Source organism: Poecilia mexicana, unplaced genomic scaffold, assembly GCF_051168715.1.
Source record: "Poecilia mexicana isolate PSO_F unplaced genomic scaffold, ASM5116871v1 scaffold_19, whole genome shotgun sequence".
NCBI lineage: Eukaryota > Metazoa > Chordata > Actinopteri > Cyprinodontiformes > Poeciliidae > Poecilia > Poecilia mexicana.
Window position 1 is genome coordinate 14,113,225 of NW_028263388.1, and position 14,921 is coordinate 14,128,145.

The following is a 14,921-nucleotide window of genomic DNA, read 5'->3' on the forward strand; positions in this document are numbered from 1 at the left end:
TACTTAAAGTAAGATATTTATATATAGATATATAAATAATCTTTAATTAGTATGAATAACTCTTATTTAGATCCATCCTGGTCGTTTTTATGTGTACCCAACCAGGCGCGGCAGGCTGGGAAAGCTCTTTCGCATTCCCATGCACTTCTCCTGGTCTAGGAAGAGAGAGTGGGCCTTGATGGACAGGTCATGCTCCAGAGTCACTTTTGTCTTTACCAGAATCTGCAAAGCGTTTTCTGCCTCCATCAGTCTCTCTTGAAGTTTTTGGATTGTGTCTTCAATCTCTCTCACCTCGCCTACAAGCCTGAAGAGTCAAAGACAGACAGATAGCTTACCGATTACTTTTTTTTCTTTTAGTGAAAACATAGAACTTCACTTCAGGAGTATAGTAGGGATCTATATTTACAGTGTATATTTAGTTGACATGTACAGATCGCATATTTTTGTGACCAATTTCCAAGATAAGATCTTCTAAAGTTCTGACATCTTGATAGAGACTTTTCTCTACTATAATCAAGCAGATACTTTCTGTATAACTACAAAATGATTGATGTTTTTGATCCTTGATTTCTGTTAATTCTGATTATTTTCTGCTCACAGCCAATAAAACACAATATTTCAGTTTAGAATATTACATGTAGCCAGTAAAAATGTTTCTGTAACTAAAGTAGCTGCTCCAGAGTTTGACCAGAATTAGCCCCGACTCTTTACCAGTGGTGTGGGTTGTCTCTGCAGAGCTCTACGTTGGGCCTACGTGTCCTCTCCTCGAGCCGAGTCTGGGCCACCTTGAGTGGGTTCTCCTTGTCTCTTAGGGCTTTCTTCAGCGATTCAATCAGCATCTCGGTCTGAAAGATCTCCTGCAAAGTCTGCTTAAAAGCACAAATAATTACCAAAATAGAGTAATTACAAAAACAATCTCTAAAACAAGCAGTCAAAGATGAGATTGTCCTTTATGCAAGTTTTACTGTCGGATACAAAAATGAAGAAGATGGCTAATTTTCTAAATGTGTAGAATTTGTTCAAAGGAACTATTCATTGTGGTGCTTATAAGTAAATTTACTATGAACAGTGTACCTAATATCACAGCTGCTGTTAGTGTTGAAATGCGTTGAATGAAATCCAAATATAACTTCTCGCTACTCAGAACAGAGGGACTCGGTGTCAAATATGCCACAAATAACCAGCTGTCCCTTAGCATTATTACTGTATGTTCTGAGAGCTGTTCGAGAGTACAAATGTACATGGTCCATTAAAGAAGAAACATTCCCTGCACTTTTGCAGATAATAAAATAAAGATTTACTGTGGTATAATTTCCTGTTTATATTAGAAAATATAGTGAGAATAAAAATCAATAAAACAACAAAATGATGATGATAATAATAATAACTAAAAAAATAAATACAATTTTGGGGGGAAAAATAGTCTTGATAATCGGTTGAATCTTTTGTGACATAAAGCCATGTAGAAACTGTAAGGACCTTAGCTAGGTGTGCCTGCAGGTTGTTCTTGGCATCGGCCGTTTCAGAAATGCGGTTAGTAAAGGCGACATTGGCGTTGTTGAACTGGTTCCACATTTCATTGGACGTCGTGTTTAGCAAGATTTCTATCTCGTCCCTGAGCTTGTGAGAGTTCGCCCGTTCGCTTTGGGAATGCAGGATGTTGTCGTCCGTGAATTTGGACCACGTGTCTGGCAGAGAAACTCTGGCAAGGAGGAAAAGAGATGCATGCATTTATTTTTGGTTTCTATTATGTGTCTTTGAAGGTGAGATTCAAGCATAATGACAATTGCTATGTACAAATAATAACAAGCTGTCCTCAAATGTGATACATAATGTCTTGAAAGAGTTTGGAGCAGTAGTGAAGGAAAAAGGATCTGGCATTCAACCTTAAGACCTGTTTTAAGCGTGCAGAAAACATTGTGCTCTCTCTTCACTGATGGATTTACATCCTTCTTTATCTGCGGTTTAATGATTATGGCCGACAAAAAAGGCAACACAGTCAATATTTCTCTGTCTGTCTAACGCAACATGGTCACATGTCCCAAAGTCCACCTATATGCATTTTAGTAGCCTTCTTAAGTCAGTTAACCCCACGCTAAAGCAGCATAAAAGGCTGTCTTGGAGAAAGTCAGACAAGAGAGCAGTGATCTTAAATGATTGTTTTACGGCTTATAGCTAATAATTGGAGTAACCTTTTATCTTCAAGCCCATACTCACGAATGGTCTATTCTGTCGATTCCTCTGTAATAGCCGATTCCGTCTGATGTGTTCCTCAAATGGTGGCACCTGTCATCAATCCTCTGAGCGGATACCTTGTCGCTCATGTCTTTTTCCAACTCGTGTTGGGCCGCTCGATTTGACCTTTTGAAGGTAGAGATGAATCATAAAATCAGTTGCTATAATTGTTGTTGAATTTCTAAACAGATTCATGGTTTATTTTTATCTTTTTTTTTTTTTTTTTTTTTATAAAAACTTACGCCAGCTGGGCGATGGCTCTGTCCAGATGGCGCCTCATCCTCTCCTGACATGACTTTATGACCTCTACTTCCTTTCAGTAGTACAGGCAGAGTGTAAATTGTAACATTTACATTTAATAAGGTTGGCTTTAGACCTGAGACAGTCACTGCTGCTGTTTTACCTTTATTAGATCTTTTTCTACGTCGTCGCGTACCAGGTCGATGGACATCCGCTTCTCTCTGTGGTATAAACATTCTTGAGAGACCTATTAACAGAAGCATTGTGACTAAAACAAGCTGGGGAGGTATTATTAACTTGTGTTTTTGATCAAACGTGAACACGTCCAACGTCTGGCTTCTCTCGAGCAGGTGAATAACTGCTTGAAAATGCTGGATAAGCACATGAAGTGTCCTTTTGTGAAAGCATAATGCATGCACGAGTGTTGTCCTGTGTTTCAGGTGTGCTCTAGTTTCAGTTGCCTGGAGAAACCTCAAAGAAAACTTTCTGCCACATGATATTAGCTTTGCAAGATATACATGTCATTGGATCTTGAGTTGGATCAAGTTGACTCACTGCGGGTAATGACCAGCACTCTGCCATGGCAATAAGGTGGCCTAATTAAACACTTTATCCCAAGAAAGGCTCTGCAGCATTTTGCAAAAGGTAGAGTAACTACAACATTTTTGTTTCCTCAAAGAAAACTTGTAGTTCTTTGTAAAATACTAAGGATTACATCGACTGACAACACATTTGCCAATTTACTTATATTAAGCTTGAATCACAGAGTGAAACCTTCATAAAACTTTTGCAGCATGGCACTGAACATAAAAGAATCATTAATACATTTAAATTTGTTGTGAACCGGTGTGAATTATTAAAACCCATTCTAACCTTAAGAGGCCCCTCGGTCTCTGCTAAGGCTCTCTCCAACCTTTTTTTCACTTCGCTGAGTGCCGCTATCTCCGTCACCATATTGTCAATCTCATGGCTGAGCTCAGACCTCCAGAAGACAATATCATTGACCCTTTCCGCAATGTTCTTGCTGGTGTTTTCTTGCGTTCTTCTGGTGAGCTGCTCCTTATCCTGCATCAGCCTGATGGTGTCTTTCCTCAGCCGTTCCGCGCTCTTCCGTGAAGACTCGGACTCCCGGTAATTGCTGTGGTTGGACTTGTACCAGTCGTCCGGGGTGTACCGGTTCGTCAGCATGGTCCTGTTGGAGGGGTAGAAAGTGGTGTTGGCTCGGACCAGATCGAAATGATCCCGCTGTGTGGAGGAGGTCAGTGGGAGAGCACTGCTGCTCTTGTAATAGCTGTTTGTTCTCCACATGTTGGCACTGGGACTTCTCAACAAGGCCGGCTGAGTGTTACGATAGCTGGATGCCATGGTGGAGATGGCAGGGAGGAAGTGGCTGGTTTTTGGCCGAGCATAGGTTGTCGTCAGAGTTGATCCGAGCAGCTCCATAACTTCCTCCTCTCTACTTTGAAATTGCAGAAAAAAACGTATGTGAAAGTGTGAAATGTTAATATTATGAAAGTTTAAACATGTCGTGAAATACGTGAATGAAGAAATTTATTAATAAAATTTAAAAGCTAAACGACAAAGAAGCACACAAGGCAAGTCAATGATAAGGCTGTGGAAACTTTTCAATCAGGATTGGGTTACAGAATACTATCCCAAGCTTCAAGCATCTTTAGTAATAGTTGAATATCATCTGCATAGCTATGATTCAATGTTACTAAATGTAGTAGTGATTCGTTTTAAAGGGAATAATTGTTTATTTTTATGCATTTGGAAGAGGCTTGTTTCAAAACAACAAAAAGCAACTTATAAATGAGGATTTAAAAAAATTCATTTAAAATCAAAGTCACAGGGATCTGAAGTCATTGTTATGTCATTGAATATCTATAACAGAGCTACTATTATTTAATAGTCTTTGTTGGGTGTATCCTTTATAAAATGTTACTAAAATATATCAAAAAGGAAGGAAACAGTTACTCATGAACTAAATTCATTCTAAAAGCTTCTAAATAAGCAGAGATATGGGTATATAGTTTCTTTGGAGTTGTATCCAAATTAAGTTTTGCTTGTGGGTTCATCCACTTTATGTTTAAAAAAAAATACCAGAATAACAATGCTTCCTACTCACATTGACTGTTCAAATTAAAATGAATCTTCAGAGCTGTTAACAAAAAAAATCTAGGTTACCAACAAAATCCAAAAGACTCACCGAGATGATTGCTTGTCCTCTGTTCAACAATGAGCGGCTAGCACCCTGCTGTGTATACCTGAGAATGAGTTCAAGAACACAATAAAGGTGAACTGACATGCATAATAGATGAAGACGTTTGCAAGTCATTGATTCAGCCAGCCAATAACGTTGCACAGTCATGGTGTGCAGGAGCTGAACAAGATTTCTGTTGACACAGAAGCAGTTGCCATGGGTTACTGCAACACTGAGCCAAAGGACTGACTAATGTTTGTTTGTTTGTTTGTTTGTTTGTTTGTTTTATAGTTAAAAGTCTTGCTGTCTGAGTCTTAGTAACTTAGTATCCTCGCATTACTTTTTGTTTGTTAGCCTTGAAACATTTATGTTATGCTCAATTCTAGCTATTAATTTAAATTCAGACATACAACTAATTTAGCAACCAGTTTACATTGTTGAAATGGATTTACATACCCAGAATATTTAATACAACCTTAATCTTTTTTTTTTTTTGACCCTACTGATGATTTTTATTGTGTTTGGGTTCTTCTGTCATAAATCTAAGTTTTATCCGTAAAGCACAGGCGTTTACTTATTCTTTGCTGAGCATCAGGTGTCTTAGAGTCATTCTGAGAATCCAATGCTTTGTATGGATTACAGTCACCTGTTTAATCTTTTATGTCACCGGAAGAGTGCACACAAACCCCAGTAGCGCAGAATAGTAATCTGTGTTGTGTTACCTGTCACTGCCACTGGGGTTCATTTACACTAATTGGTCCTGAGGAGGTATATGGCCGGTCAGACAATAGTGTGGATTTCCACTGAAGAGTCAAGTAAAGATGAAGTCAGGATTTTTTCATCTGGCCCAAATGTTTATTACAGATTTGTGAGCAGAATAATGTATATTTGTACGGCTGATTAAAGGGAGCTACAGTGGCTACTCTCTTTGTCTGACTATCCCGGAGTTGTGCATCAAAATTTATTTTTAGGTGGCAAAACATTTAGCCATCACGTTTTCACCTCTTAAAAGTGTTCCTGCGTTCTTCCCCAGTTCTGAGAATATTCACATTAAAAGTTACATTTTTATGAACTGTGTGACAAATGACTACAGTGAAATCATTTCAATTACATAAAATCATTTTTCATCTTAGACTGTAAATATTACTTGCTGTGTAATTGACATGTATCTTGTTATTCAATGATTCAATTAATATCTAAGCAGGAAAAAAAACAAAAAAAAAAAACATTGAGTTTATTTTTTAGTGGCATGGTAAAATTAAGCGTGATTCAATTATGCAACCTTTTCGCATCCACCGATTTCAATTTGCACAATAAATTATGATGCTCAAAATTATTATAGTATTTTTGTTTTTAACCTGGAGTTTTCGATGGATATGTTTAGGTTGTTCCGAATTGAAAGACATATATTTGGCTCCACTCCTGCATCTCAAAGCATCACTTAACATGGAAAGGTTGCAGAAGGCCACAGCACACATACCTCCGATCCTCTGAACTCAACCACTATAAATACGCTTTAGAGGAGCAGAAAAAAAGCAAACACTCGTATGAAATTCCTCCCCCAGATAGAGCTGCAAGTGACCGCCTGAAAAGTGATTCCTGTTCGATCTTCCACTGGCGAAGGAACGCTAGAGACGCCTATATATACTCCAGCCGTGCGATTCGAGACAGTATGTTGTGAATTACTACATAGGGGAAATGTCTGAGGGAGCAAGCGTGCTGTCCGCTCCACTTAGAGCTCGCTGACATGAGGGGATCGGACGTGTAGAAAACAAGCGTTTAAATGACCGTCTGGACTCAAAGATAAAGTTCACACAATGCTTCTCTTAATGTGGTTTTCTAGACTTGTGTAAAGCGTCTCAAACAGGAAAATGAAAATATCCCAATTGGACGTTTAAGCCGTGTGGTTTTTGCAAGCATTGGTTTAGCATGTGTGGCGCTTTCTCTGTTTGGCTTCAATGAAATGTGTGAATCTTCATATTTGGACAGAAGAGACGGGGAAAAGGATGAGCAGTCATGATGGCTAACTTGACTTTGATGAAGTGCAAACTTAGAGATGTACAAGAGAAGTACAGGACTTTTTTTTTGGAGGGGGGGAGTGGGGGGGACACATTTTTTTGATGGTCACATAAGATTGCACCCATTCTCAAAATACCTTTCCCACATTTAGCTGCATTAGAACCACAAAATTCAAAAGTCCTGGGACATTTTACAAATTACTACACCAGCAAAAAAATTGAAAGGAAAGGATACCTAATTATCAAATTAATCTGGTAAGCAATCTGGAGTCAATGTTTTCCAAAATCGTCCTTCACCACCGTTACCGATTAGGTTTTTAAGTATATATTTTTTACAAGCTATGCATATTGTGAAACCGGTCCCTTTTGTAGCTCATCTTTTTTGCAGAATAGCTTAAACTCAGTTAGATTGGATGGAGAACGCCACAGGTGTGTAATTGGATTTCGATCCTTTGAATGTGCTTTGATTTCATCGTAGCTCTGACCGTGTTTAGCATCATTGTCCTGGAGGTGACTGGAGGTGTGACTCAAATGAGAGTATCAAACTTTAGTCGCCATTTTTGTTATTTCAGCTTGTATTTAGGTAACAAATACACACAACTCAAGCCCATCACAAATCGGTCTCCCCCCCCCCCAACTGACCTTCCATTTTTCTGCTAAGAATAGATGCGAGGAGGAGGTCAGAGGTGTTTTTTAAACATTTCCTCTCAGTGAAAAGAAAAGCCCATGTGTTTTCTCCGGGTGTTTTCACTTTCTTACCCACCCATTCACGCACCTCCCTTCACGCTTCCCGCTCGCTCATGTGTGCTGGCTACACTACGACTTCCTCTGTTTGAGCTATTATTAGCAGTACTCGCTCGCTTCTATGACAACACTGTTCCTGCTGCTGAAGCAAACTTGCGGGTTTTATTTTTGGTCTGATTGAGTAAATGACCCACTGGGGCATCGGGTTCCTCTCATGAATTGTAGATGGAGCTGTCGATGAGGAGGGCGGCCACACCTGGAGAGGAATACAGGAGAGGAAGTGAACCGTTTAATCTGATGACGGAGTGAGAGATCTCATGCTGAGATAGTCTCGCATCCACATGGTAAAATCCAAGGAATATCCTGGGCTCCTCCTGAGCTTTCTCTGAAACTCATCATGTTCCTCTCATTGTTATTTTTACCAAGAAAAATGGGGAACAAACCTGAAATTTGTCTCCTTTTGAAGAGAAATCTCAGCCAGAGCAATGCATTTGTGTACTTGTGTGCCCTTCAAGTGCGTCCTGTAGAATAGTTGAGCTGTACTAATTTACATGCATCATTATTTTTTTACACCTTTTCCTTTTCAGTTGTCAGGCTTGAAGCTCAAGTGAAAATGCCAAGCAGAAGATAGTGGAGAAAGCAACGTTGTAATGTTCCCCGAGATAAGAGTAGTCATAGCAAAGTATCCAGATCAAATTTAAATGCTTGGAGTGAACAAGTACATTGTAATTTTTCATGTAAAGAAGAAGAAGTCATTGACAAAGATGGCCCGGTCTTTGATCACCATGAGAGATTTACAAACAATGATGTTATACTAAAGGTAAATGTAATTTTATTTATATAGCTCATGTCCAGCTATATAAAGAGAGGGAGGCCCAGTCACCGCATCATCATCCATAGATGTTAGTGCCTTCTTGTTTTAGTGGGCAACACTCAAACGCCCATGAGTGGTTGATATTTCTTTCCTCCTTTTTTATAAAGCTTTCAGGCTCTAAAATATAAATACAGAATTGTAAGCTGCATATGTAAAAATAAAAAAATAAAAAATGGTGTTCTGTTCCATAGCAGTAGAAACAAAAGGCTCGCAGGTCTTGAGTCAGTTCGTGTGCTGTTGTAAGACAACTATTATATTTCTATTTGTTCCTCAAAGCTACAGCAGTCGTGGCTCCTTAGACTGCAGTGGGCACTGAGGGCTCCATTACATTACCCACACAAAGCAGAAAGAAATGGATGGCATATTAGCCACTCAGCCGGAGGAAGCAGAGACTGGCAGACTGTCAGGCAGCGACTGACGCATGCCAGACCTCTCTGTATCCCAGGACTGTTGTTGATGCACACACTTCTAAAAGCAAGGAAGCGTTCGGATGTAGATTTCCAATGGTTTTCCCCACCTTCTCTTGTTTTAAGCGGTGGCATTCGGCACGATGCATCTGTCTTTTTGTAGGTGTCAAATTAATCGGCAAAGATGAAAAATAAAATCCTCTTTGAACTTGTCAAATTTGCTGACTCACTTCTGATATTTCTTTATTTTGCAACGTTAAAACTGTGCATTCTTACTTTTGATCACAGTCTAATCTGAAGTGTATAGATAATACGGTGGTTCAGAGGGGAAGGCAACACACGTCTGACTAGACAAGCAATAGGACAGACTGGTGAACTTTAGCCTCCCCCCCACTCAGCGATCAAGGCTCACAGTCACAAACTTCCAGAGTAGGATGTTGGGCCTTGAATGCAGGGCTTTGTCCAGCCTATGGTCATCACATTCCATCAGAGCCACTCTGCGGCGTGCAGCAAAGCGGAGGAGAAGAGTATGACAGGACTGGATATGAGAGAGAGAGAGGGAGGGAGGCCCAGAGAGAAAAGAGAGGAGGGCTGAATTTCTGTCAGAGACATCCTTGGGATTGTGTTTAAATTGTAACGTTTCTGTTCTGTCAGTATCAATAAATCTCTTCCCAAATCGTCCAAGGAAATTTGGGTTTGGTTTTTCTTGCAGCCCTCCACGTCACAGCAAGCTTGTCTTTGTTCAAATTGTTCATCTTTGGCAGTCTTTTTTTTTTAATGCACTTTTGCGTATGAGAAGAAAAAGGCTCTTCAGGTTTTTGATGCTTCTCTACTCGAGTCGCAGTGTGCTCAGAGTGAGCTCTAACTGGACTGGCGGTTGTTAATTCAGCTATTTTTGGCCAAACGTTTATAAAGGGGAGAGAGGTCTGATGTTTCCATGCTGAGTCAGGAGTTGAATTATTCACCCTGGACTCGTGTTGTACTCTCACACTCGGGCCTTCTCCTCCCCAAATTAGGGAAAAATGGAGCTTGTTCTTGCAATCAAGACATGACAAATGGGGAACATGAACGAACGATGGGAACCTCAGATGGTTTCACAGTGACTCAAGATCACGCAGAAGAACACCTTGTGCTTTAATAAGGAACAAAAGAGTCAGCGTTCCTCGTGTTTGTGTCATTTCAGAGCGAGGGTGTGAGATGTTCAGCATGTGGCCGGTGTATGTGCAAACTCTATCCAACATCAGTGTTTAGTTGTTTTTTTTTTTTTCTCCACTCATCAAACTACAGAACATATCTGCCATTTTCTTCCCCCAGTCATAATTTACCTTCACTTGTGAAGTCTTCCTGTAATGCAGCTCCCTTTGAGATCTTTTTATAGCCGGTTATAGTCTGCGTCGTCTCCACAAAGAGGTGCTTGTCAGTGTCAGTGGGAGACTGCGCAGCTGGAAACGCGAGTTTTAAGAGTAATCGTGTGCTGGGTTCAGATCTCATATCTGCCAGTTGATTAACGCCTTTAAAACAGGATGTTATCAGTCAAAGAGGAGGCTTCCTGGAAATAAAACTCCTGACACCTCGGGGGGTTTTTTGTTGTTTTTTTTTATGGAAATAGATTAGGAGAAGCTTTTTGTCTGTGAATTTGTTCTAAAACCTTTCACCATGTATAACATCTGTGAAAAGCAGTTTTAAAAAAATAATAATAATAATACATTCTCACCAAATATGTGGCCTGTTTGACTCCATCACACTCAATTTTGGTGGCTGGTGACTTGTATTAATTTGTACTTTTGAGTGATGTTGAATTTTAGATATATCCATATGTTTTTTGTCATTGTGGTTTTCTGTTCTCTTTTTTTCTCTCTTTCTGCAAGTGTAGAAGCAGACTTGTCAGGCATTTTTCTTGTCTTTTCCTCTCCTTCTTACCTCTTGTTCTTTTTTAACTTTTCCCCCTCATCGCTCTACATTTCTTTAATGCTCCAGTTGTGAAAGTAAATCTGTTGGGTTTCTCCTATGCCCTCAGAGAATAATTCTGAATGCCACACTGATGGACAGGACACATTTTTTAAAAAAAGAAAAAAACAAAAAACAGCAGCCCCATACACTGTAATAATCATTTAAAATTTAACTCTAACCTTTCATAAAAAAAATAAATAAATAAAATCACCAAAGTGATTTCATTTTAAACCATTAACAGTGGTTTAAAATGATTTTAAATACCAATAACAGTGGTTATTGGTATTTAAATACCATTAAGAATGGTTTACAGCCAAATTAGGATAGGTTTGCATTTGAAGTTTTATGTGGAAACCTTAAACTCTTCTCAAATAATTCAGGCAGGGCTCTCAAAAATCTTCCTTAGCTAAAAAAAAAAACAAAACAAAACAAAAAAACAAAGATTCAGACATTTCGCTGAAAGGCGGAAAAAACAATGCCTTTCTTGTTCGGAGGCATTTCCAACCTCTGTTCCCTCCCTCAGATTCTGAAATACCAAAGGCTTCTACTCTACAGCTCCACATAAGCTCACAAATTGTTCTCATTTTCCCAAATTAGGACTCGAGCAGAACATGGCTATAGACAATCTGAACATCATTGGAATTCAATTAAGTTTCTTGGCAGCTCAATACTCATAAATCTGTTGCAGTGGGAATGCTGTGTGTTACTGCCATTTATCCACCTTTTTCAGTAGTGGACTGATGGGTGTCTTGTGGATCACAGACGTGGCCTCCTTTCAATAACAATGTGAAGCTTAAACGGATGGGGCAATTGAATGTAACGGCCAACATGGTTCCTGTTTGTGAAAGTACGCAGAGCGCTGAGCTGTAAAAATGTCTCAGTGGAATTTCAGGCAAGTCCTACTTAAACTTCTCGCAAACTGTACGATAAAATTGGCTTCAATTCTACATATTTTAATGATGGGGCGTCCATGTAAATTATATATTGCACACTGACCGTTCAAAAGGCGACATCGATGGATGGCATCGATGAAGATTTCCAATGTCACAACAGAAGTGAATAAAAGCCTCAGATATAAATACAGCACATCACTGATAACATAAGTTTCATATTACTAATGGAACTAAACCAGCCCTTAGAAGACAATCGCTCAGAAATGTCAAAATAAGATATACTCTATAAAATTATGCTTCACATAAAATAATTTCAGCACTGGGCTTAAAACTACTGCTGGGCCTCTACCACAGGGGACTACTTTTGCCTTTTAAAAGGTTTACTGACTTTTCCAAATAGAAGTCTAGGATTTCCATAGATACTGTCACAATTGTTAGCTTTTTGTGTTGTTATTTTTTTTTTGTTTTGTTTTGTTTTGGGTTTTTTTTTTCCCTCAGCATAAAAACAACAACAAAAAAAAAACTTCTACAAAATAAATTTTGCAATTTTCAAGCTGGTGTATGGCAAATATCAAATGATCAAAAAAGACACATCAACAGATGCACCAAATTAGCTCAGACATCTAAAGGGAATAAATAGCAATATTGTGATACGATCATGAAATTGTGTATTTTAAGAATGAAAACTTTATACTCCATAAATTTTCTGAACAAAAAATAACCTAAAAATGTCTTTTGACTTGTTTTACAGTGAATAATCACATCTTATTGACTGATATAAACAGTAAGAGGCTTTGTTGTAGGTGGGAAATCTATCAGCGTCCTGCTCACTGTTCTCTGATGTTACTCATACAAGCACACTTGTGTGTTTACAGTCACCAAGCCTCATTCAACATTTGACTCCTCACAACCGGACTGAGCTCGGTGCATGTACACACTGTAGTAGTCTTGGTATTAGCAACGGGAATATATCACACCGTCTTGTCCTTAGAAGGCCTGAAAACTGTGGGTTTGTTGCCCAAGCATTTGCTCGAATGAAGGCGGAGCTGCTCGAGCTGTTTACTGACTGCAGTTTATTACTCCCAACTCGCTGACCGTCATTGTGAAGTGGGCACAGAGGAGCCAGCATGGCAGCCCAGTGCCCCCTGTCTGCTGCCGCAAACAAAGAACTACTGTGTCCTGAACCGTCTCATCAGTCCAAACTCCCTCTGAGTCTTTGTCTGGCAGGAAAAACTCACCAAGGCACTCCCACGGTGAAAATGAATATCATACCACCATTTATCTGTGGTGGTTATTGTGTAATTAGCACAGCAAAGTGATGCAAAGCCAGCGCAGTACAGACGGACTTCAGCTTGTGAACACGGGGGTCATCACAGTTCAGTGAAGCAGCTGTGATGCATTGCAGATTCACAAGCGTAGCCCCCAGCACCCCCCCGTCTGCAGATCAGGATCCTGGAAGTGCGAAGCTGTAGGACGTTTAGTGCAGATGCTCGCCACAGGAACTGCTTGGCCAAACAAACAACCGGTGACAGCTCATGATTTTATTTATTTATTTTTTTTTGTTTTTGTTTTTTTTAATAACGCGGTAAATAAAGAGTTGACAACAGGTGGGGTAAAGCAAGATGGGCAAACGGAGAAATATGAGAGTGCACAGAAATAACAGACAAAAAAGAAAAAGGTTTCTGCCACATCATTTTTCTCATTTTTATGTCAGTGTAAAAATAATATAGACTGCATTTAATTAGCTGTATTTTATGTTTTTCACAATATGCTTAATGCGTGGACTTGCCTGGCACTGTGCTACATTGACTCAGATCTTACTTGGTCAACCAGAACTGATCCGCGTCATTTGGGTACTATAAGAAGAAAATGTGTAAGAAGTCAAAGTCTTTATGTTTGATCCACATTATGTGGAAAAAATAACGAGAGCCATCCTCTCTTGGGAAAACCGTTGATACTGGGACTCGGAAGCTGACTTAGTTTGAGTTACCTGGCAGTAATAAGGAGCAGATAGGTCAGTAGCTCACATGAACCGAGACAAAGACTCACATTGTTTCAACAGCGATGAGACGATAGTCACATGATGTTGCTCAGCCTTGATGTACCCAATTATAATTCCTCTGTCCCCTAATTATAATGGAATCTAATGGAATAGAAATCAGTTGTAGCAAAGTTCACATTTAAGGTGATGAGGATTTAATACTTTAATTCTGTATTTGAAGGATAATATTTCCTTTCAGGTTGTTGTTGTTGCAGAAGTAATTTACTTTCAACTCAATGATTTTCCTCTTTGGGACTTGATAAGGAGCATTAAATAAAGCTGCAGTAAGTTTCATATTTTTTCCCCCCTATATTTGTTGACCTTGTCACTGTGTCTTGACAGTATATGAGACAGATCATCTGTGAAAAAAACCAAGATCCTCTTCCTTCTCCCTGTGGTAAATAGAAACAGCCAATCAGAGCCAGGAGGAAGGAGTTAGCATTGTCAATCATCCTCCTTGTTGCACTGCTCATCCACTGGTTTTCCTGTAAAAGTGAGTTGTTTCTCCACCATTAGCGCTCCCAAGGATGATTGACAGCCTTCCAATGTTCCTCCTGGCTCTGGTTGTTTTTGGTTGGGAGAGATGAATTTCTTCACTCGGCTGTAGCAGCTCAGGGAGGAGGGAGTTGGAGGAGGTCGAACTTTCACAGATGATCTGTCTCTTGACATACTGTAATGACATTTTACATATTTTAACAAATATGTATGTATGTATGTATATATATATATATATATATATATATTTTTGTTAAAATATTACATATTTTAATATAAATGTAAAATGTCATTTATATTTATATATATATATATATATATATATATATATATATATATATATATATATATATATATGTTTTTTTTTTTTCATAAACGTTACATAGTGCAGTTTTAAGTTTGTTGTTTTGAGAAAAAAACGTTTTTTCACCATTGTCTCTGAATGTGTTCCACCCTGTTATGAACATTTACATAACAGTTAAACATGTAAATTTGAAAAAAATGACTTTTTCTTAAAAAGAGTGATTCTTGAGAATAGGGACAAAACAGGTCCTATGGATAAAGCATGAAATTTGAATAAAATATACACAAAATATATTTTTTTCAAATATCTAACTAAACTAACCTGGGTCATGTGAGCACAACAATGTATATTTTTCTTTTTTTTGCTGAATATTTTTTTATTTTAAACATTGTAGTCGGTGGATGATGCCTGTAAAAGCCCTTGTCCAGGAGCAGAACTCAACACATTCTTATAGTTTAAAACAATTAAAGAAATACTAAAATTATATATTATGACAATTAAGTATAAGTAGTCATAT

General features: G+C 38.7%; 1 protein-coding gene across 1 annotated transcript; it reads right to left on the bottom strand.

Annotated features, from left to right (window-relative positions):
• Window positions 1-74: 74 nt before the first annotated feature.
• Window positions 75-3,918, bottom strand: tekt3 (tektin 3). Its single transcript, XM_014989863.2, has 7 exons — window positions 3,349-3,918; window positions 2,639-2,722; window positions 2,478-2,548; window positions 2,218-2,361; window positions 1,480-1,702; window positions 712-866; window positions 75-304 (listed from the first exon to the last, which is right to left on the bottom strand). The coding sequence occupies exons 1-7, from the start codon at window positions 3,916-3,918 to the stop codon at window positions 88-90; spliced, it is 1,464 nt and encodes a 487-aa protein (XP_014845349.2). The 3' UTR covers window positions 75-87.
• Window positions 3,919-14,921: the final 11,003 nt, after the last annotated feature.